General features: G+C 37.2%; 1 protein-coding gene across 1 annotated transcript in view; it reads right to left on the reverse strand.

Moving 5' to 3' along the window:
* LOC107296095 (cadherin-8-like) overlaps positions 1–22217 on the reverse strand; it is a gene marked incomplete at its 3' end in the record, with an annotated part of 114300 nt that overhangs the window by 64915 nt on the left and 27168 nt on the right. Inside the window, exon 2 of the mRNA XM_015825439.1 lies at positions 1414–1708. Within this exon, the coding sequence (XP_015680925.1) occupies positions 1414–1708 (295 nt within the window). The remainder of the gene's footprint in view (positions 1–1413; positions 1709–22217) is intronic.

Consider the following 22217-nt stretch of genomic DNA (forward strand, 5'->3'; position numbering starts at 1 on the left):
TAATTTTAATGGGAACACAGCAATCAATATTTGGCTTTTAATTAGGTTTTAGTGGGGTTATTTTGTGTATTTTTGTATGATTTTTTCTTTTTTGTATTCTGTATATTGTATTTGTGTTTTTAATATGCTGTGAACCGCCCTGAGTCCTACGGGAGAAGGGCGGTATACAAATTAAATTAACCTAACCTAACCTAACCTAGTTAGCCTGGCGTGTGGTGAGGACTGTGGGGAGATTTCATTTCTCATTTGAAGTGTCACAGTCTGTTATTGTTATTATGTTATATAATTATATATCCTGTACTTTATTCTAATAATTCTTTGAAGTAACAGGCTATTAAAAAAAATAGCCTGATGGCCCAGATCATGTCATTACCTTCACAACAATGTGGGGGGATTTGAAGCTGGTTCAGTCCACATTTATTATAATGCAAAAAAAGATCTATAAAATACGGCATACCGCAGACTGTACTTGTGTAGTTTAATTAATATCCCTTTTCTACCAAAAGCTCAAGGATGCATTTGAAACCATCACTTTTTATCTTCCAGGAGGTAGATTAAACTGAAAGCTTAGGATCATAGAATGCATTTTCAGACTAATTAGTGATCACTGTGAAGCAGTTTTTACTGATAGGGAAACTGATGGGTCAGTTCATATTGGATATGCCACGTGGTTTAACACGTCCTTATCTCTAAATTTGAAGTGACATTTGCGTTTACCTCTATTTAAAAAAAAGCCAACTCTACATTTGCATCAAAATATGTAGATCATTGTATCTAGCAACTTTCTAATTGTGTTAGTATGCCTTCCACTCCAGTTAGCAAGTGTCCAACAACAGAGCCTGTGCTACTAACCATAACTTTGTGCAACAAATTCCAGTATGCAAAACTTCATTACCAGTTGTTTTTTGTCCCCAAAAATTGTCCCAAGACACTTCTTCTATATTTTCAGTGCTTATTTTGCTTTAACTTCTCTTAGTTCAAACAGCTAATTGAATAAAATCCAACAATGGACTTTTTGCTCTCAGATACATTTTTCACATAACCACTGAGAGCTAATTATATTTCAAAAGAAATATAGGAGATGTTAACGTGTAACCATAGATCCTAAGTGCTGCACATGAACTAAGAAAAAAGAAATTCTCCAGATAGGTAAATATTAACCTAATGCTAATGGTATCACAAAGATGTGCTGGAACAAATATTGATAAACAGCTTTAGCAACACTACTCTTACAATAGCTGAACTGTAATGCAAAACAACCTAATTGTTCACCAAACAATTCATCTTTCAGAGGGACTAAAATAATTGTTTGGAAAGAAAGCTTGCTCAAATACAAATCTGGAAATGCAAAAAAGCAAGGAGGAATAAAATGCTTTGTGAAGAAATGTGGAAATCTCTTTCTGTCATACATACCTACAAGAGACATTTCTGGAACAGTCGCATGATATGGGCCATCTACAAATTCTGGTGGGTTGTCATTGATATCTTGGACCTTAATAATGAATTCTGAAGGAGGCTCCAGTGGTTTGTTTGTATCCCTATCGACTGCTTGAGCGGTCAACGTGTACTCTGCTTTTTCTTCCCGGTCAAGTCTTTTCATAGCGTGGATGTCTCCTGTCTTGTCATTGATCACGAAGATAGTCCCAGCACCATCACCTGACAAGATGTACTTGATCTTGCTGCTTCCTGGATCCATGTCCGTATGTAGCTGAAATTATAAATAAGCAATTTGTGTATTGCACTCCTTCAGCTACCCATCTTTCTCCCCTCCCCACTGCATATAAAATAAGATAAGATAGATAAGATAACCTTGATTGTCATTTTTTTACTGTGGGCACAATGGCAGACATCAAAAATGAAATTTAGTTGCCCGCTCTCAAAGTGAAACACATGCATGACACAAATCTAAACATACTATATACAACACATGTATGGACCCATACCCCTACGTATACAGAACAAATAAATATTAAACACTGTCCATCTTGAATATATAACGGAAGGAGGAAGCTTGAGAGTTCACAAGGTTAATGCTGTATGGAATGAAACTATGGCTGAATCTGGATGTTCTGCTTCAGATACCACGAAGCCCCCTCCTTCCTCCCAGAAAGTAACAAGAAAAACAGGTCGTGGAGAGGATGTGTAGCATCCCAGACAATCTTACGGACCCTGCTCAAGCAACGCTTCTGTGCTATGTCCTGGATGGAAGGGAGGGAACTACCAATAATCTTTTCGGCCATCCTCACCACTCTCTGCACTGCCTTCCTGTCTGAAGCAGTGATGCTTCCAAACCAGACTGTGATGCTGGTTTGGTATTTTCATCTCGGATCTCTTGAACAGTCTTAAAATACACAATTGACAAAATTTGCATGCATGCTGAAAGTAATCGCACATATGTTTCTACAAAAGTTTAAATCACTCTGTTTAGTCCAACCAACTGTTCTATAAATGTCTTCTGTTAGTCCTTGGAAATAAGCAAAATTTCTAAGCACCTCTAATGGATCTATAAAACTATAAGAAAGTAGTATTCACTAATAACTTTGTTACTCAGACATTTACGAGGGAAAGTTTTGAGTTTCAGGGTTTTTTTTGGGGGGGGGGGCAGGATTATATCTGAAGACATTCAGATTTGATCTTATTCGCTTTGCTTAATTTGCAGTCCTGGCAAAGGGTTATTTAATCTAATGATGGTCTTTAGAATAACAAGGAAAGACAGAAGTATTATTTCTGACGAACCGCCAAACTGAAAATCAGCTACGATAGGATTCTTTGTGAGTATGCTGCTTGAATAATAAGTTACTCTCTGTTCTCTGGATATTATATATTTTCATTGGAATCATGATTAATCACTTTTCAAGTACTTTCCGCAGCTTGAGGATTTACTCATCTCTGCAAATCGGTCTTTTGATTTCTAGCAGCACACTGTAGATTTCACAGCAGCTTATATATTATTACATATGAGGACCATTATGTCATGTTTTCCCACCACTGACTCTCCTCTCGTTCTCACAAGGATACAGACACAAACAGAAATACTAAATAAAGCTACCTCTTTGCATCACCAATAAATGAAATCTGCTTCTATTTAATGATTCCAAAATACTGACAGCATTATAAATATATGGAGATATTAAAAGTCTAGCTAGTCAGTCTGGTTGAAATAGCTTTTCTTTCTTCACTGGAAAAGCTATGTAGGCTATACAGATACAGGAGCTTCACACTGTTGACCCCTGGTTTTAGGTGTTGCTAAATTCTTCAATGTATTTCATGATAATTCTAGAGAAGCTTATTAAATTTAAGCATATTTATCTTGTTTACTCACAAACAGCCACCTGAAATGTGAGATATTAGATAACAGCAGAAAGAAAACCCAGCTTTTAAAAAAATAAAAAAATAAAAAAAATTTCATTTTTGCTGCTGGAGATCTAAACACAAGCTAATCTATTAATTCATTTCTTCCTTAATGTTAGTAATTCACTAAGACAGTAATTATTTTCTCCTGTTAAAATCAATAATACATGTGGCAAAGAAATTAAATGCATTATCAACCCAGCTATTTGAAACTCCCATGTGATTTTTTTTTTTAAAAAAAATAGTAAATTAATTATAATAAAAATTATAAAACCCTCTTTAAGAATGATTCAAAATCTATGTCACTTTTCCCATTTTTTAAAGTCATTAAATGCGCTAACTTTATCTCCTAGGGTGTAATTTCTTAAGTATCATAAAATATGTATGAGGATGTAAAGTCATTGTTAGGATTCAAAATTCTTTTCTCATGTCAAAAGTTAAAGATAATTAGGTTCATAATTATGTGGGCCCACAATGAACAATAGTCAAAGAACATAGGATGAGTTTCCACTACTGCTATGGTGGAGATATACACTTTTAAAAAATGTACATTTTAATAATAATAATAATAATAATAATAATAATAATAATAATAATAATAATAATAATAATAATAATAATAATAATAATAATAATAATGATAAAGTTGGAAGGGATCTTGGAGGTCATCTAGTCCAACCCCCTGCTCAGGCAGGAAACCCTATACCATTTCAGACAAATGGCTGTCCAGTCTCTTCTTAAAAACTTCCAGTGTTGGTGCATTCACCGCTTCTGGAGGCAGGTTGTTCCACTGGTTAATTGTTCTCACTGTCAGGAAGTTTCTCCTTAGTTCTAGGTTGCTTCTCTCCTTGATCAGTTTCCATCCATTGCTTCTTGTCCTGCCTTCAGGCACTTTGGAGAATAGCTTGACTCCTTCTTCTTTGTGGCAGCCCCTGAGATATTGGAACACTGCTATCATGTCCCCCCTCATCCTTCTCTTCGTTAAACTAGACATATCCAATTCCAGCAGCCTTTCCTTATATGTTTTAGCCTCCAGTCCCCTGATCATCTTTGTTGCTCTTTGTATCTATAGCATTATCTTTGTATCTATAGCATTATCTTCGGGTCCTAGTCCATGTCTCCAACAAAAGTACTTAAGATTATTATATGGGGTGGGTTATGAATTAAATGCTCATCATGTTAATACAAATAAGTACTGGAGTTTGTAAACCTACAATCTGAATGTGTGCCTGGTTTCCTGCACTGAACAGAGGATTGAATTGGAGTTACACAGCTCCCTCTTGCTCGGTGTTGCTAGGACTGACCTAATTATACCCTAGGAGAAATTCGCATGAGCAACCTTTCAGAAGGATCCTTTATGTTACATGAATGCAGCTGGAGAACAAGCTGTCCATTTGTAACCATATTTCTGTCTCCTAATCCATTTCTGAAAATGTGATTCCTGTGGTTCTCTCATTTCTTTCAAAAAGGCCAAATGACTAACTGCAGTGGGCCTCATGAGTCAACCATTTCACTTTTACTGTGAAAATCTTTGCACACTGTTGGACAATAGGATGAAGCCTCCTCAATTAAAAAAAGAAATTTACACTCCCCCTAAACTGAATTTATTTCCCTCTTCTGTGTTAATGCTGAAATAATGAGAGTAAAACTGCAACAAATACTGTTACGTTCGAGAAGGTCTTCAAATTGCACGATGTGGTTTACAATTTCTATATGTTTATGTAATATGTAAGCATGTCAGGCCAACATGGGATTAATTATAATCTGCATTTTTTCCCTTTTTTGCTTTGGCTTGGTTAATTTTATTTTGTGGAGTGTTGAGGGGGGGGGGGTAGTTTGATCTGCTTAGTCTTTTTTTTTTAGTCAGTTTTGCACTCCGTAGTTCTGCAATCCCATTTTGCAAAATAAAAATAAAACAAATAGGAATGTTCAGGTTTTGAGTTATAGCCATCAGTATCCTGCTTCATTACTGACCAAATCAAATAGGCCAAATGAAAGAGTATAAATCCAGAAATCCTAGCTTAACTTGGCTGCCAAGCACAGAAGCATAGTTATGAATTCAGATATCAGTGGTAGGATTCAGTACCTAGGACAGCGATTTTGCAATTGAGGTAAAGGAAGAAGTGATGGGTAACAATTGTTGAGCATCACCAATGAATGAAATTTCTCAGGGCAGATATGTTTGTTATGTCAACAACCTACAGTCCCCTAGGTCTAAGGCTGAGAAGCACAAGGCTAAATATGTGTTAAAACACTAACAAAAGAAAAAAAAAGATGCCTTAAATAAACTACCATGTGTATAAGGAGGTCCCATATTTTATGATGAGAGAGCAATCAACTGCATAAAGCATTCTAGCATACAATAAAGATTAGCATCAAGCCATGCCATGTCAAACTGCCAAGTTTGAGCTCTAAAGCTTTTAAAGACTATCAGAGTTTAAAGTTTGGTCCAGAGAAGTTGCGTATTTTGTTTTAACAATGGTTTGAATGGCACATGCTCAAAGCTCTAAACAGTACAATCACATCATCCAGACAATTTCTGACAAAATTACAAGACTTAATTGTGGCTCCTGATGAGATCATGGTCTCCTTAGATGTAATATCCCTATTTACATCCACCACCACCACCAGACTAGCATATGAAATAAAAAATTAGAATGCAAGACAGATGAGAACCTAACCAGAATGCAAATCATGAAGCTGAAGTGGGTTAGAGAGCATTCCAGAAATTGCTGAGTCTCGAGATAATGCTCTACCCCACTGTCCTTGACCGTTTAAGCCATATCCTGTTTTCTGCTTTGCTTAGTAGCCAATTCCCTATTTTTATCTCTCTGTGTCAATGTTCAACCGTCTGGTATTTTTCCATACTATCAGGAATGCTGAGAACACAATGTTTACAATATTACCATATATGGGGTCCAGAGGGGTCAGGAAATGCATACGTTGTATGAACTATATATGTGCTCTCTGAACACTCCTCGGAGTTCAGACCCCTTGCTTTCTGAACCTGCGCAAATAAACCTTTCCTTCTTCAAAGAGCTTGCTCAAGTCCTTTCTTTCCACAACAAAGCTACTTCAATGCTTCCAACATACCTTCTTCACATTCAAAAGAGAAAGGAATAAGTTCTATACAAAAACAATGTTAAAGATCAGTTATGATCAATACTTCAAAGGTCTACTAGCTCATATTCGATTTATGATATAATCTTAACAGCATAAACTATACAGCCAAGCATCTTATTAGATAAACAAATCAAAAACCCAAAAGCAGCAATAATCCATTTTTACCAGTTTTTCAAGTGGTAATAAGCCAGGATAAAGACAGTGATGGCTGCCAGTTTCTTGAAGTTTTATGACAATGCTTCTCTATTCATTGGTGCTTAATATGATAACCTTATAAACATTCACAAAATGGCTCCATGGCACACATAGACCAGAAAGATTATAAAATAAATAAAAGAAAATTATGATTGACACACAAAGGAGGGCACAGATCCATATAGGATATTTAGGAATTTAAAAAATACAGATATAGATCCAAAGATTATGGATGAGAGTTGGCTGTAAGACTTAAATGGGTGCAAATCTCTTTCTACCTGTTCACATCCTTGCATTCCAGTTACTTCTCACTCTGCCCTAGGAGGCCTTACCTGGATTTCCTAAAACTGATTCACTTCACTTTGAGCTTGGCTGCTCATCTTGGCCCCAGACACAGAAAAGCACTCCCACAGAATAGAAGAACATTCTTACCACTTCTTACACTCTATATACTTTGAGTCTTCTACCTAGTGTGGATTCCCAGGGAATTGAAAGGGAAATTGGAAAGAGTAATTTCCTTTTTATTTCATCTCTCACCTTTTATGAACTCTCAAGAGAGAAATCAGTTTTCAAAGTGCCAAGCAGAGACCTCAAATATTTGGTGAAATTTTCATTGGCACTTCTAAGCTACTCAAGTATAATATTCCAAGAAACCAATACTTATGCAATCCTTTTTTTCACATCTTATGAAAAGAAAAATGAGCACGGGGGAAGGAAGCTCATACTTAGATTACCTCATTGTTATTAACTCACGCTAGATATTCTAGTAGAGTATTAAAACATTAAGGGGGAAAAAAAGAACAGAACATTGTAGGATTCAAAAACACGCCATGAAGGGCATCGCTCAAGGCATTGTAAGTCTCTTACAAGACTGGCAGGGCACATCAGGTTTTGAGCTAAAAACATGCAACCACGAGCTATTTAACATCCAGATGCCCCATTTACCGATTACAACTTATGACAGCTGGTTTTATAAACAACCAAGACAACGTTCTCAAAACATGCCCATCAAGAAATGGCAAGTTATGCTTGACTGAGATAACTTTTATCTTTAAGCATGCCCTGAGAAATTTTCATTTGCTGAAAGCCTTTTTTTTTGCCCCCAGTGAAAACACAAGGCATAGCTGACCAAATTTGACAACTGCAGAATGGTTCTTAAGCCAGGTTGGAGAGCCAGATGATGGACTGAGGGTAAATTAGGAGGGGGGGAAAAGTGCCACAGAGGCTACCCCTTCCTATTTATATCCATACGAGGATGACATTCTAAACTAGCAGTTACATAAAATCAAGGACAGGAAAAGAGAAGGTCCTAAAATGTGGGCCAATGTCCAAAGTGAGCCATTTGTGGACCTCAGAGGCTGCAGTATTGCGTCTTCTTTCATGCTGTTAGAGAACAACAGAACGGACAGAAAGAAATTATGGAACTTTTAGAGGGAGGAATCTGGCAAACCGATTTTTGCCATGTGCTAAAGAGACAAAAGGATCTTATCACAGCCATGGCAACTGTGCTTTCTCGCTAAACAAAAGCTCCTACGCTGCAGATATTTTAGTTGTTTTAATTTTATTTTATGTTTTCCTCTACAGAATAAACATTCATTACACCTAGGGCAAACAGACAACCAACAGACCATTGTGAACACCCCTGGATGAAGAGACTGCATCTAGCCCAAACTGAGCCATTGATTTGAAATGCTTCATGGAGATTAATAACCGTAATTATTAACCATGATCAGGTTTCTCTTTATTTGCTTCCTAGATTTATGCTTATCCTGATTTGCTTCCAAAAACTTTTCTTCTTCCTTTCTTGTTCCTCTCTTGTAACCATAACAACTTTATGAACGAGGCTGGGCATAGACAGAATGGCTGGTCCACAAAACCTAATGAACTTCATAAATGGATGTTGGATTTGAATCCAAACTCCCAAGTCCTAATCCAGTACATTAATTGTTATACCATAGTGTTCCCTTATTAATTATAATTGCTAAATTGGAAGCCAATATTAATCACAGTACGTCATGTTTATTCCTATGGGAGTGTGCATATTATTTATTCTTGTTAGACATTTTTCAGAAGGCCAAGTAGGACCTGCTCTTCAGTTGTGGAAGCTAGGAGTAAGGTTGTCTATGATTGGTGACGATGTTGATTGCACTGGATCTTGTTTTGTTTTCTTTTAATGGCAACTTTGGTTTATGTTCTACCTTTATTATTTTTACAATAACTGAAAGTGGTGAACATAACCAACACACCTTGTTCCTCCTATTGTCTCCTCAGCAACAACTCTCTTAGCTGAGTTGGGCTGAGAAGAAAGTGACTGCCCCAAAGCCACCCAGCTGGCTTTCATGGCTGAAGGCGGGACTTGAACTCATGGTCTCTTGTTTCCTGGCCTGGTGCCTTAACCACTAGACCAAACCGGGTTTTGCTTGTTTGCTGCCCAGAGTGTCTTAATATGATAGGCATCGTGTAAATAGGACAAATAAAATAAATCAAAATACTAGAATTTCTGCCCAAGTTAAAGATAATGAACTTTTTTAAGTATCAGCCTTAAAAATGTGAATGTAAGTTGACAAGGGATGGTATAACAGAATCCTGAAAATATGATAAAGGTGTGCAACATGAAGAGGCGGATATTGAAATTAGTATGGAGAAGTTATTTATGCTTGCCTGTCATTTGACTTCACTGTTGGTGTAGGATTATGTTTTTACTTTTACTTACGTGACTTGCCCAAAGTTGTGTGAATTCAGACAGCCAATCAATCAATCAATCAATCAACCAACTGATCTTGCAAAATAGAATAGCCGCGCCATTCTCTAATCTGCTCTTTCCCGCTATAGAACAATAGATCCAAAATATATGCTGCAGGGAACTAAAGAGGAGGCTGTTTTGCTCTAAGCTACTATGGCTTCACGAAACTGACATTATCCAAGACTCCTTCCAAATTGCTTCTCCTCACATGCTTGGTCCCTTGATTTAAAGTAGTTTGATTAATATATGCACATGTGTACTTGCGCATACATGTCCACAAAAACAAGCTATTCGAAAGATAACTGCCTCCTTGAAAGATCTCTCTCTCTCTCTCTCTCTCTCTCTCTCTCTCTCTCTCTCTCTTTCTCTCTCTCTCTCCCCCTTTCTCCAGTAAAAGTATTGACCATTTTTTAAACTAGTGACCAATTAAGCGGTCAATAGAGATGATTCTACAAAGCACATCAGACAAGAATTTAACAAACATACAGTGGTCTCAAATTACCAAAGTCACACTTGTACCCTTGATAATCTCAACAGGAAAAACAAACAAACAATATTCATCAAAACCAGATAAGGCGAGCCCTAAAATAATCCTCTGAGACCAGCAGAAATCAAACTGGAAAGAATATGAACGATTCTAGCTACAAGTTGCCTAGCAAATTGGTCACAGTTGGCTACTAAGAATCCTTTATCCTCTGGGATATTAGATTGAAATGTGCCTTCACGATTTGAGAGAAAAAAAAATACTCTTCTGCATGACAGTAAATAGATATAACAGCAATGGAAAGAAGACTCTTCTGTTCAAATAGTATCGTATAACAGAGAGAGAGGGGGGTGTCACTCTTATTTAGTTCTCTCAATAGACCTGATGAGCAGTGTGGCTACAAAAAGCTGCATCTGTAAGAGAATAGTAGCATTCTGATTAGAAAAGAATATGCTGTAAAGCCAAGAGAATAATATTTGATATAGTCACACCCAAAAGTTGCCATAACCGGCAAGGCAAATGCTACATCAATGTTGAATTCAGGTTGATCTATAGTCTCAGCTTTGAAACTGTCTAAGAATGTGCAGTTGGGAATTTATTGGAAAATAGTAGCAAAGCACAGAGAATATTGTCAATTTTCTCTGACACGTAGAAGCATGAACAAACAAAGCTTTTTATTTTTATTTTCTCTCCCGCATACTTGTTATAAAAACCACTTCATGGTCAACAGAAACCTAGTCTAATGAAACCCAGGGATTAAGACTAAAGAATCTTATATCACCACCACCCCCCCAAATCAAACAACAGCTTGACCAGAAAAGATATAGGATTAGTTATATATACACTCCTTTACTGTCCTTTATATATCAGCTAGCAGGAGGCTTTAACTCATTGATTAATCACACTCATGGAAGCTTAAATAACAAAATTACATTTTTGTTGTTCTTAGGTCACAAGGATGGCCCCAGGTGACAACACACTTTTTTCCAATATTTCCTGAGCAAATGAAGAGAGGGACTCCTTGTTCAGTTCACATTGCTTGAAAGATAAGGGTGTTTATACAAGGAGTGGAGATTGGTACAGCTAACTTTTAAGATGGTCTACCAATACTGGTGTCTCTCCAGAACACCAAAAAGAAAAGATTAGTTTTAGGAAAGTGAATTTTACGCTAATTGTTGAAGAATTGGCTCTCTGCTCTCCAGATTTTTGTATCATCTCTCACTATGATAGTCATCTTCTACTTTTAATAGATATTTCACCATGCTTTGGATAATGGCAGGTTATTACAAAGTTCTTGAGAAGATGTTGCATGTAAGAAAGTTCACATCAAAATTTCAGAATGCAGATGTTCACATCTTAAGCATATCTNAAGCATATCTAAAGCCGGGCAGCAAAATGATACATCCACAACACAAAGAAGATACAGATAGCAATAAATATATATCAAATCATGACGGTCCTGTTTAAATTTTTCTCCTGGGCTAACCTCAAATGTTCACACTATACTTTCCAAATTCTGGTTTGACAAGATATGCATCTACGACAAAGCTTTAGTGATCAGTAGATCCAAAGCTGCTAAAATCAACAACAATCCTTATTCCCAGGCAACATTTTTTCTCTCTCTAGAACAGAAATGTTGAGTCCCTCCTGTAAAATAAGAATATGATGAGCCAGTTGGTTAAATGTGGCAGAATGATTTACTGTGCCCACGCAAGACACGACTCTTTGTTCTAGTCAGTGCATTGTTCCTCTATTTCTTAAGCCATGAGACATTGTCTTGGATAGGATAATTTAATGCAGTCTAAAATTTGCAATGCATATTGGTTAACTTTATTTTACATACAAATCAAGTTCATACTCCTTAGTTCTTCACTGACTGTCCTTTCATTTCGGAGTCTGAAAAAAAACTATCCTTAAATCGTCAGTTAAAAAATAGCAAAGCTCCAGGAAATTGTGGGTCTGTTTTTCCTCCTTGCTTATCTAAGATGACACCTCTTTTTCAGTCCCCAAGACCAGAGTAACTCCTTAGGAAGTCCAATAGACCACCTGGATAACTATTATCTAATCATGCTTGGCTGTAATCAGTAAATTATATGCAAAAAAATCTCTTCCCAAAATTTTCTGATTTGATAATTTCCCCCCAAATTATTGGGGGATACATAGTTGATCAATGGATTATTTGGCACCATCTGCCATCAAAATATTCTACCGCTTCCAAGGAAATCTGTCCATACTGTTTCCATAGATTTGAGAATGGATTTCAACTAGTTTCCCAGATCAAGTAATGGCAAAAATTGACAGCTTCTTCTATGGATTGTTGTCTTCTTAACTTAATGATAATTTACTCAAAACATTAGATGCAAGTCTACTGTGCCAATGGCAAAGAGCTGAACCAGTTTATACTCATTATCTTTCCAATGAGATTATAAGAGCTCTCACTGTACTTGTATCCCACCTTCCATCCTTAATCCTTAGTCTAATTTCCATACTATTATATGATGATGATACTGTCATTCGCTGCTTCACAAGAGGGCTGAGATGAAGTGTTTATGTACTGGCACGATCTAAATGCTAGAAATCAACTATTCAAAAACCAAGCTTGTGATATTCACAAAGCAATGTTTTAATCTGCCTTACACATGGAAAATTAACAACTCTGTTGATTGAGCAGGTAAAGGCTTACAAATATATCAGCATTTATTTCCAATCTATCACCTTAAAGAGCATTCACTGGCAGTGCAAGACATCTTCGCTTTGATGAACAGACCGGGGAAATATAACAATGTTCCTTCCAAGATTGAGGGTGTATCTTTCCGATGCTGAAACTCAAACAGCTAGTTGTATCTTCCTGGCAGTGGAACTCTTACTCCATTTAATTGCAAAATACTTGAATTGGCACCGAGAGAGAATAGTGCATTTGTTATCTAAGTGTTCAGTCGAGCCTTCAGAAAAGTGGCTAAAAGTTGTAGTATAGCCATTAATTGCAATTTACATACTATAAAATGTATATTTTACTGTGTTCTTCTAATGTTAAACGGTACTCAACTCCCTACCTTCCCGGTTCCTTCTTTTAGTTTTTATTAGTGGGCATTTATTTATTTTATATTGCATTGAGATCTGCATATTTTCTCCCTATAAGTTATTTTAAGCAGCTGGCCTTCAGCTGCAATAAAATAGATCTATCTCTTAGCAGGCAGTTTAAGGGCAATTTCCAATTTTTTTCCTTAATTGCTATTCCTTCTTGTCATTTAATATGGTTGTTTCTATTCTTTTAGTACATTATCTGTGTTACTTTAAGCACAGACTTAGTGTTGATGGTGTATGCGTTATGGTATCTGATCGCTGTAAAGATATTGATTAATAAACACAAACATCTAAATTTCATATAATTTAAGCAGAATTCTCCACGTGCTTATTAAATGTAGATTTTCCCGCCCAACCTTAACTTATCTTGATGTGATTACTTATTCTCACAGTCCAGTCAGCCTCTGAGTTATAGATGTGTTAGCCCTTATCACTGAAGCACAATGCCTATTTTTCATGGGTGAGATATATTAGCAGGCGGATAACTTGATCTATGTGATGCTGAAGCACCATCTGAGATTGGATTTTAAAGATGTAGAATAAATGCTAGATGAATGCCAACAAGAGCTGCTTATCTCTTTCATTTAAGGTCTTTAAAGCATTCAATAATATGGGTATTTTCTCAAAATCCATGAGTAGAATGTCAATTTTCTTGTTTACACCACAATAAATTTGAAAAGATGCCTCCCCTCCAAATTGCCTGCAACAGACAGACTTGATACATGGGGGGGAAATGCCCCTATTTTGCATTATTTGTTATAAGTAACGATCATCTAAACAAAAGAAATAATAACTTGTTTCTGATGTAGTCTGGCACTATGCTGCCAGGTATATAAGCCTTCAATCTTATTCTATACTTATTCTATAGGGGACATATTATGGAAACTCAGAATAGAATTCTTTACCTACAAACTCTTGCACCCCTAGAAGGGACCTTCATGAAAACAGCACTTTGTCTCAGGTGATACATAAGAATAAATGAGAATGGTGCATTTCCACTTTGTAAAAAATGCCATAAAATAAATGAATAACAATACATACATGCATGCATGCATGCATGCATACATAATGCGCCTGACTGGGTTGCTCTTGTGGGGAAAATAGGAGAAGGAACATGTGTTGGATGTGTTTGCTACCTTGAGTTATTTGTAAAAAAAATAATAAAGGTGGGATGCAAATTCAATAAATAAATAAACAACACAGAGAGGCATGGGCACATACACACACACAAACATACATATACATACATACATATAAGCTGATTTTATTTCTTATCTAGTTCAATACACATACACACACAGTATATATGAGGTATACACAAACACACACACACACATATATATATATCCAAAATCAATAAATAAATGTGAGCACCAGGGAGTACAATAAAATAATTAAATTTAATGCTAAAATACCTAAAAAACTCCTAGCTTTCGTCGGCATCTGCCGACATCATCAGGGCTTACAATGCCGGTCCCTGGTGCTCACGTTTATTTATTGATTTTGGATATGGATACACCCAGGGATCACATTTTTAATATAATTATTAACACACACACACACACACACATATATACAGAGAGAGAGAGAGAGAGAGAGAGAGAGAGAGAGAGAGAGAGAGAGAGAGTATATGTGTGTGTGTTTCTAATACTTTGCATGAAATAAACTAGTATGATGCTTTCAAAGAGAGTCAGTTTGGCATAGTAGTTAAGGCAGCAGTATAGAAACCAGGAAACGAGTCCCACCTTAGATACAAAGCTAGGTAATCTTAGTCAGCCTCAGGAAGGAGGCAATGACAAACCACTTCTGAAAACTCTTGCCAAAAAAAACTGCAGGCACTTTCCTCTGAGAATTGGATTGACTGAACAGAAGGGAGGGGGGAAAAAGTGTCTTGAAAAGCCAACTTGTGCTTTGCTTTGACTGCTCAATGAAGCCGAGAGCTGTGTTTTGAAGTAGCAAACATCTATTACAGCAAAGCTTAGAGATGTTTCTAAAGATGAAACTGGTGTCCACTGCTGTGATTCTTGATCAATTTTATAGAGCTCCGACGGTAGCCAATTCTACACATTCATCCCCATATTCAACAGGAGCTTCTGCCACACCCTCACACCTCATCCTTTTCTCCCATCCTATGGTTAGCAGGAGGCATAGTTTATTGCTGTTGTACAAACAGCACTTTTTGTACAACAGAAGACCGGGTTACAAATTGTGATAGCTGTGCCCTAATGACAGATAGGCAACAAGGACATCCTGTCACAACATGTGTTGCAAGAGTAGAAGTGACAACCTCATTGTGCACATCAGAGCACAGCAAGTGCTCTGCCTTGGCTGGCTAAGGTGGGAAAATGGAAGCATTTTTGTGGATGAGTAATCAGTCATGCATTAAAGTTATTTGGGGTAATTCCTTCCAAGAACACAAGCACCACATGGATTCGTAAGCATGTCTTCTAGCCAAAAGTACTCAAGGAAAAGCTAACGCTATGAATGGGGAAATTAATAAATAAAGCAGGATTTCTCAGAATACTTTAGTTTGCTGGAAATCTTCGTGTCTGCCTGCCAACTGGAGAGTCTTTGCTGATTTCTTGTTCCTTCACGTTATTTATTGATAGGGATATATTTACTGGGATAGCACCCAAATTATGGAATTCACCTTCTAGGCACATTACCATGATAGCCTCATTGCTACTCTTCGGGTATAGACTATTTCTTGTTTATTTCGAGTTTTGATTGTTTTCCAGGATCATTATCTTCCCCCGTTCCTTCTCCTCCCTCTCCCTGTCATCCTCCTTTGTTTGTAATTTATTTATTCTGGCACAGTAGTTTTATGATGATGTTTTTTAGCTTTGTAAAATCCTTATTCAGCTTCCTAATGTACGTAAGGTTCATAAATTCTCAACACATGGGAAAACGGAGTGAGGTTACATGGGGAGATCAGGATGTGCTAGAAAAGAGAAGCATCTTGTAAGGGAGATCCATACTATTATTGTGTGAGACAATTTTACACTAGAATAGCAATAACACTTAGACTTATATACTGCTTCACAGTGCTTTATAGCCCTTTCTAAGCGGTTTACAAAGTCAGCATCTGGCCCGACAATCTGGGTCCTCATTTTACCGACCTTGGAAGGATGGAAAGCTGAGTCAACCTTGAGCAGGTGAGAATCGAACCACCAAACTGCAGGCAGCTGGCAGTCAGCAGAAGTAGCCTGCAGTACTGCATTCTAACCACTGCACCACCACAGCTCCAGAAACTACCTTTGTATGCTGTTCTATTACATATTACATATGTTAGGGGTTTCAAACTTGGTCCTTTTATGACTTGTGGACTTCAACTCCCAGAATTCCTCAGCCAGGCACATGTGCCTGGCTGAGGAATTCTGGGAGTTGAAGTCCACAAGTCATAAAAGGGCCACGTTTGAAGACCCCTGACACATTGTATTCCAAGAGGTTTCTATCCTATCATTAACAAGTATACAAGGAAGAGGTTTATTGCTGATGGGAATTTTAAAATGTAGAACATAAATAAATATAGAACTAATATTACTAAGCATCCTCGATATATGTTTATACAATCTCACAATCACTCTTGGCCACTTAACAGGCCAGTCAATTTATATTCGGGTTCTTACATTGGGTGTTCCAAACATACATCTGTTATATAGGACACCTGGCCACTACCTATTAAAATAAATATTTTATTCTGCCCTATTGTTCATACTGAACTATTGTCAGCTGTGCAAACAAACTCTTTAAATTAAAGCAAAGAGTCCCCAAGATAAAACTCTAGCCTTCATTCTTGTATAATCAAAGGAAGATCTGTCTGTGTGGTTTAATTTAATAAATGAGGCATCATTTCTAGCGCTAAGAATAATAAACTCTCATTTGAAGCAAGTATTTTCATAAATTCATGCTGTTAAAAACTGCTTTCTATCAGAAACAGCCCAGACTCCTATGGTTTTCATTCAGATTTCCAGTTCTAAACAGCAGGAGGGATTTTGCCCATATAAAATATACTCTTATCATTAGAGAACATCTCTCCAGTACTACTACTAGCCACGGTCATATGGGAAAAAAAGAGGGGAAAAGAATGTATTTATCTCTGGCTAAGTACAGAACAGCTATAAATTTCTGGTTCCCTTCTATCCAATTTTTTCGCAGTCAAGTGTTTCACATTTTTATGCTACACAAGTTTCACATAATGAACACAGATGAATAATAAGCCACAAAGGCACCAAAGCCTCTGCCACAGTTGTGCATTCTTTGAAACAAAGCAGATTAGGTTAGCAACTTGAATCCAAGGAGACGCACATTTACTTTGCACACAGTTAGAATTACTCACAAGTAAAGGTATAGAATTCAGATCCAGGACTGGAATCCAGGCACTTCATTCCCAGCAAGATTCAAGGAATATACATTTATATAATAGTCTTATGGAGATTCTCAGTCATCCAGGTCATGGTTTTACAACACAGTCCTTTCAGCAGTTCCAAGAAGGCTCCACACCCATTTGCACTATTCAAGTAATCCTGAGGGCACAGAGAAACCTCCAAGTGGCCTCAATGACTCTCAGAGAGAGTACTAACAACCAGATGACTGCAAGGAGTATAATTTTTTTCCATTCTCCCCCATTCACAAAGAAGCTTTTTGATGAGAAGCGAAATGTCTTCAAGGGGAAAAAAAAAGTCCAGCTGCCCCTTGAAAAAGCACCTATGAGATTTTATATAATAGCATCCCATGCCTGAATTTCTATAGCCATTAATTTTTGAATGAATAAATTTGTCAGTTCAAATTGTCTGTGTCCCATTGAAGAAGAAATCCATACATTTTAATAAGTGTTTATATTAAGACAGAAAGAGCGAGACGGGAACGAGATTAGCTAGCATTTCTTAATAATAGGAATTGTTTGTTAGAGGAGTTTTATTTTTTGTTTTTTTTTAAAAAAAGGGATTAAATATTATCAATTAAATAGTTTTACTATTTCAGGGCAGCAGCAGAACGCAGAAATTCTTAATCAACATAAACTACATAATGTTCCAGATCCAGGTAGCCACAAAGACTAAAATACAGGTAGTTCTCGACTTAACAACGGTTCATTTAGTGACTGGGCAAAGTTACAATGGCACTGATAAACCATTGAGACTGGCAGAGACACTGACTTGATGCACATACACATAAACACACACACACACACACACACACACACACACACACACACTTGAATTCTCTACCATCTGCCTTGGCCAAAGTCAGCTGATACAGCTGATACAACTGTACTCCTGCCCCTGGTTGCCCCTGAATAATTATGAAGAGCACTCAAAAACCATTTCCAATCCATCTCACATTTCCACTTATTACATCTCCATTTAGTTGGAATTAATTGCAAGGGACTATGCATATGGCTGCCTATGAAAGACTGTAGAAATGCAGACTGTGGTGGGGTGATTTTTTTCTTTTTACCTGACTAAATGCCAACAGCATATTTCTATGTCAACACAGCTCCAAGTCACTGTATCAAAAGGAGAGAGCCAATTCCCTAAACCCATAGAAATTGCTATCTGCAGCTGAAATCAAATAAGGGAATATCAAAATTAGAGAGCTTGAAATGCCATTTTCAAGACAAAGTAGCCTATGTAGAAGAATAAATTATACATATGCCATCTGACAAAAAATAGTCAAGTGGAAAACATCAAGCTGTCAGAAACTCAGAGTCTCCCTCAGTAATTCTCTGTGGCTATGTGTGTGTCAGTGCGTGCGTGTGCGGATAGACTTCTCTGCTTGTTCCTTAACCACATTTTAATCCTCTGGGTCCTTTTTAAAATCGAGTGTGCAAAGTAATGTAGTGTATAATGTGTTGGAATTGAGTCCAAAGAGTTCCAACTTCAAGTCTCGACTTGAAGACCTCATTACACTTCTTTGGCCCAGTTACCTCAGCCTGACTTATCTCTCAGGTTAAATTGCCAGAAGGATAAAAAGATAGGATGCCCATCTACGTTATAGAAATAGCAACAGCACTTAGACTTATATGTTGCTTCACAGTGCTTTTCAGCCCTCTCTAGGCAGCTTAGAGAGTCAGCATATTGCCCCCAATAATCTGGGTCCTCATTTTACCGTCCTTGGTAGTATGAAAGGCTGAGTCAGCCTTGGGCCAGTCAGGATCGAACTGCTGGCAGTTGTCAGAATTAGCCTGTAATACTACCTTCTAACTACTGTGACAGCAGGGCTCCTAAGAGTGAACTCCAGGAAGAAAGGATATAAATATAAAACAATAATAATGATGATGATGAAAGATGTCAAAGTAACTTCTCACACACACACATACACACATATACGTACATACATGCACATATACATGAATACACACATATACATACATAAATATTACATATACACAAAAGTCTCTGGGATAATACCTGTAGTATCACATTCCCTATTTTTAGCACAAGATCATTCTTGCATTTAATTCTGCTTTATCATTCTTGAAAATGCTGTGAAACTGAGGCACTGCAAAGTGCTTTTTAACTGATGCAAGCAGTTAAAAACACCTCGTTCCTATTAATTAAAGTAGCTGTTTTCCCCCCAAGGGCAGCATGGTGGCTCAGAGCTCCTGCCCTTACCCCAGATCCTGCCAAAATAGCAGTTCAAAAGCATGCAAATGCGAGTAGATAAATGGGCACCACTTCAGTAGGAAGGTAATAGCATTCTGTGATGTCATGCTGACCACATGACTATGGTAATGTCTTTGGACAGCGCTGGCCCAATGGTCTCGAAACCAGAGATGAGCACCATGGAGTAAAATCTGCAGGGACTCCTTTACCTTTTCCCCTCCAAACTACTATGTGAGTCCCAAAACTGATGTCACTGCTTTAAGACATTTTAACGAGTACTAAGGGTGGTTAAGTCCCTTCCAGACTTTTACTGAAACAATCAATATGTTGAAGAATCAAGGTCCTAAGCAGGAAAATATCTGAGACGGTTACACAGATCCAGCTAACTTGTTTGTGGACATGTAAATCCCCTTGATCAAATGGATTAAAAGCATTTGGGTTTTAAGGTAGGAATCTTCCAGTTTTTAGGTGAGTTTTGGAACTTCAAGAGAAGTTCCAAAACTATTAGGCAGCATTTAACCAGGAAATGAATGCAGAACAACCCAATGTGTCCTTTAGCTGTGTTAGAAACCCAGCTTGAAGAGCTGACATCCAGACAAAGTTGTATGGGCTGCTTCCTCTGATTTCCTACACTTCCATTAAAACCCAAGAGAAAACACCAGCAGGTAAACATCCTGATGAGTTTTTCTTTTCCACTAGTGATGGTGCTGTCACTACTAAGGGTAAAGTCCTGCTTTTAAGAAGTGGTTGAGGAATTTCTCCTTTCCCTGGATAAATTCCCCATTCCGATGGTGCAGAATTTAAAAAGGCAAAACGGCATTTAGATGGGGAGATCCTCATTTTCCCCCCACCCCTTTCCTGAGAAACCAGAGGTGAAAGCAATCAAGACTATGTCAATTTAGCCCTTCAGGGGTCAACCTGAGTTGCGAATAAAATAACACAGGACAAAAAGCCATCATAAGGAGACACTTTGCTTTCCTTTTAAAACAAGCACTTTGGACTTCAACTCAAAGTGATGAGACCTGGTTCCTGATGACCCATCATCCCCTTTTTTTCTCACATCTTTTGCACAACTCAGGTCCTAAGAAGACAAAGTGGAATTGGGCCTGACTTTCCACATGGTTGCATTACAGTTACATTACAGTATAAAAGCTGACATATAGTATATGCAGGTAGTCCTCAATTTACAACAGTTCATTTAGTAGCTATCCAAAGTGACATCACTGAAAAAAAAAGTGACTTGTGACCATTTTTCACACTTATGACCATTGCAGCATCCCCATGGTCATGTGATCAACATTCAGACGCTTGGCAACTGACTCGAATTTATGACTGTTGTCGTAAGGTCATGGGATCCCCTTTTGTGACCTTGGGGAAGCCAGATTCATTTAACAATAGTGTTACTAACTTAACAACTGCAGGGGTTCACTTAACAACTGTGGCAAGAAAGGTGATAAAACGGGGCAAAATTCACTTAACAAATGTCTCGCTTAGCAAAGGAAATGTTGGGTTCAATTTTGGCTCAGAGTTGAGGGCTACTTGTAAGTCTAAGAAGTTCTTTCTTAAATTCTTCATGAACTCGTGAAACTGTCTTATCCTCAACCAACTGACAAACAAACAAACAAGCAGATACATGTAAAGATGGATACAACTGTTTAGAAATCACCATTTAATCATTTCACATTTAGAAGTTTAACAGGTGCATTTCAAGAACTCTAAATATCTGTATAATCCCATTAACATTATTATTACGGCTAACACCATTCAGTACATGGGAAGAAGTATAATCACAATTGTGTTGACAATATATATTCACTGTTGTTGATAACAGTAATGATGTTTTAATGACTTGACATCAAGAATGAGGGAAAAAGAAATTTACAAAATGAATACATTAGAAGGAAGCATCCACAAAATGGGGACATTAAATAGTTATGGAGACAAAATATTGGAGAAAATTGCATATAAACTGCATCAATTAGGAAATAAGCACACACACAAAAAAGAAATATTAGGAGAGAAATATTCAGAAATATGCTATTTTCATGAAAATAGATTTTTCTTAGGTGGGAAATATTGTGCATTTAATCTTGGAAAAACAAGAGAAAAAAGTTATATTTATTAATCTGATCCAAAGATTTGATTTCTTTCTTCTTGTCAAGAACAAAGCTCTCAAAATGAGATTGGTAAAAATTAGCTATCCCAATTCTATTCAATCTAGTGAAGCCAAGATTATATTGATCAGAACCAACCGGTATCTAGTAAAACAGAATGGAGAAGAAAAATACTAAACTACGATTTTGTTTCTTCCTTCAACGTTCTCGGAGGCGTTTGAAGGATAGCTCAATATTGGAACTCCAGAGATTCATACTAAACTAACCTGGCTAGCACTTCGGAAAAACTGTTTTGCTGACTCACTAGGTTTTTCCAATGCATGGAAAGCAAATCCCAGAAATTAGCTTTCGATAAGCAGACAAATCAACAGAAAGTTTTAGAAGAGAGTGAACTGGGAGATGCAAAAAAACATAGCAGCCCAGAGATTTGAAAACCCTGAGAACAATCAGTACAGGCCACAAAAAAACAATTGAAAATTGTCTTTCTATAAAGAGATAGTTGGTTTAATCATGGCTTA

Source organism: Protobothrops mucrosquamatus, unplaced genomic scaffold (assembly GCF_001527695.2).
Source record: "Protobothrops mucrosquamatus isolate PMUCROS unplaced genomic scaffold, P.Mucros_1.0 scaffold2637, whole genome shotgun sequence".
In the NCBI taxonomy this organism is placed as follows: domain Eukaryota; kingdom Metazoa; phylum Chordata; class Lepidosauria; order Squamata; family Viperidae; genus Protobothrops; species Protobothrops mucrosquamatus.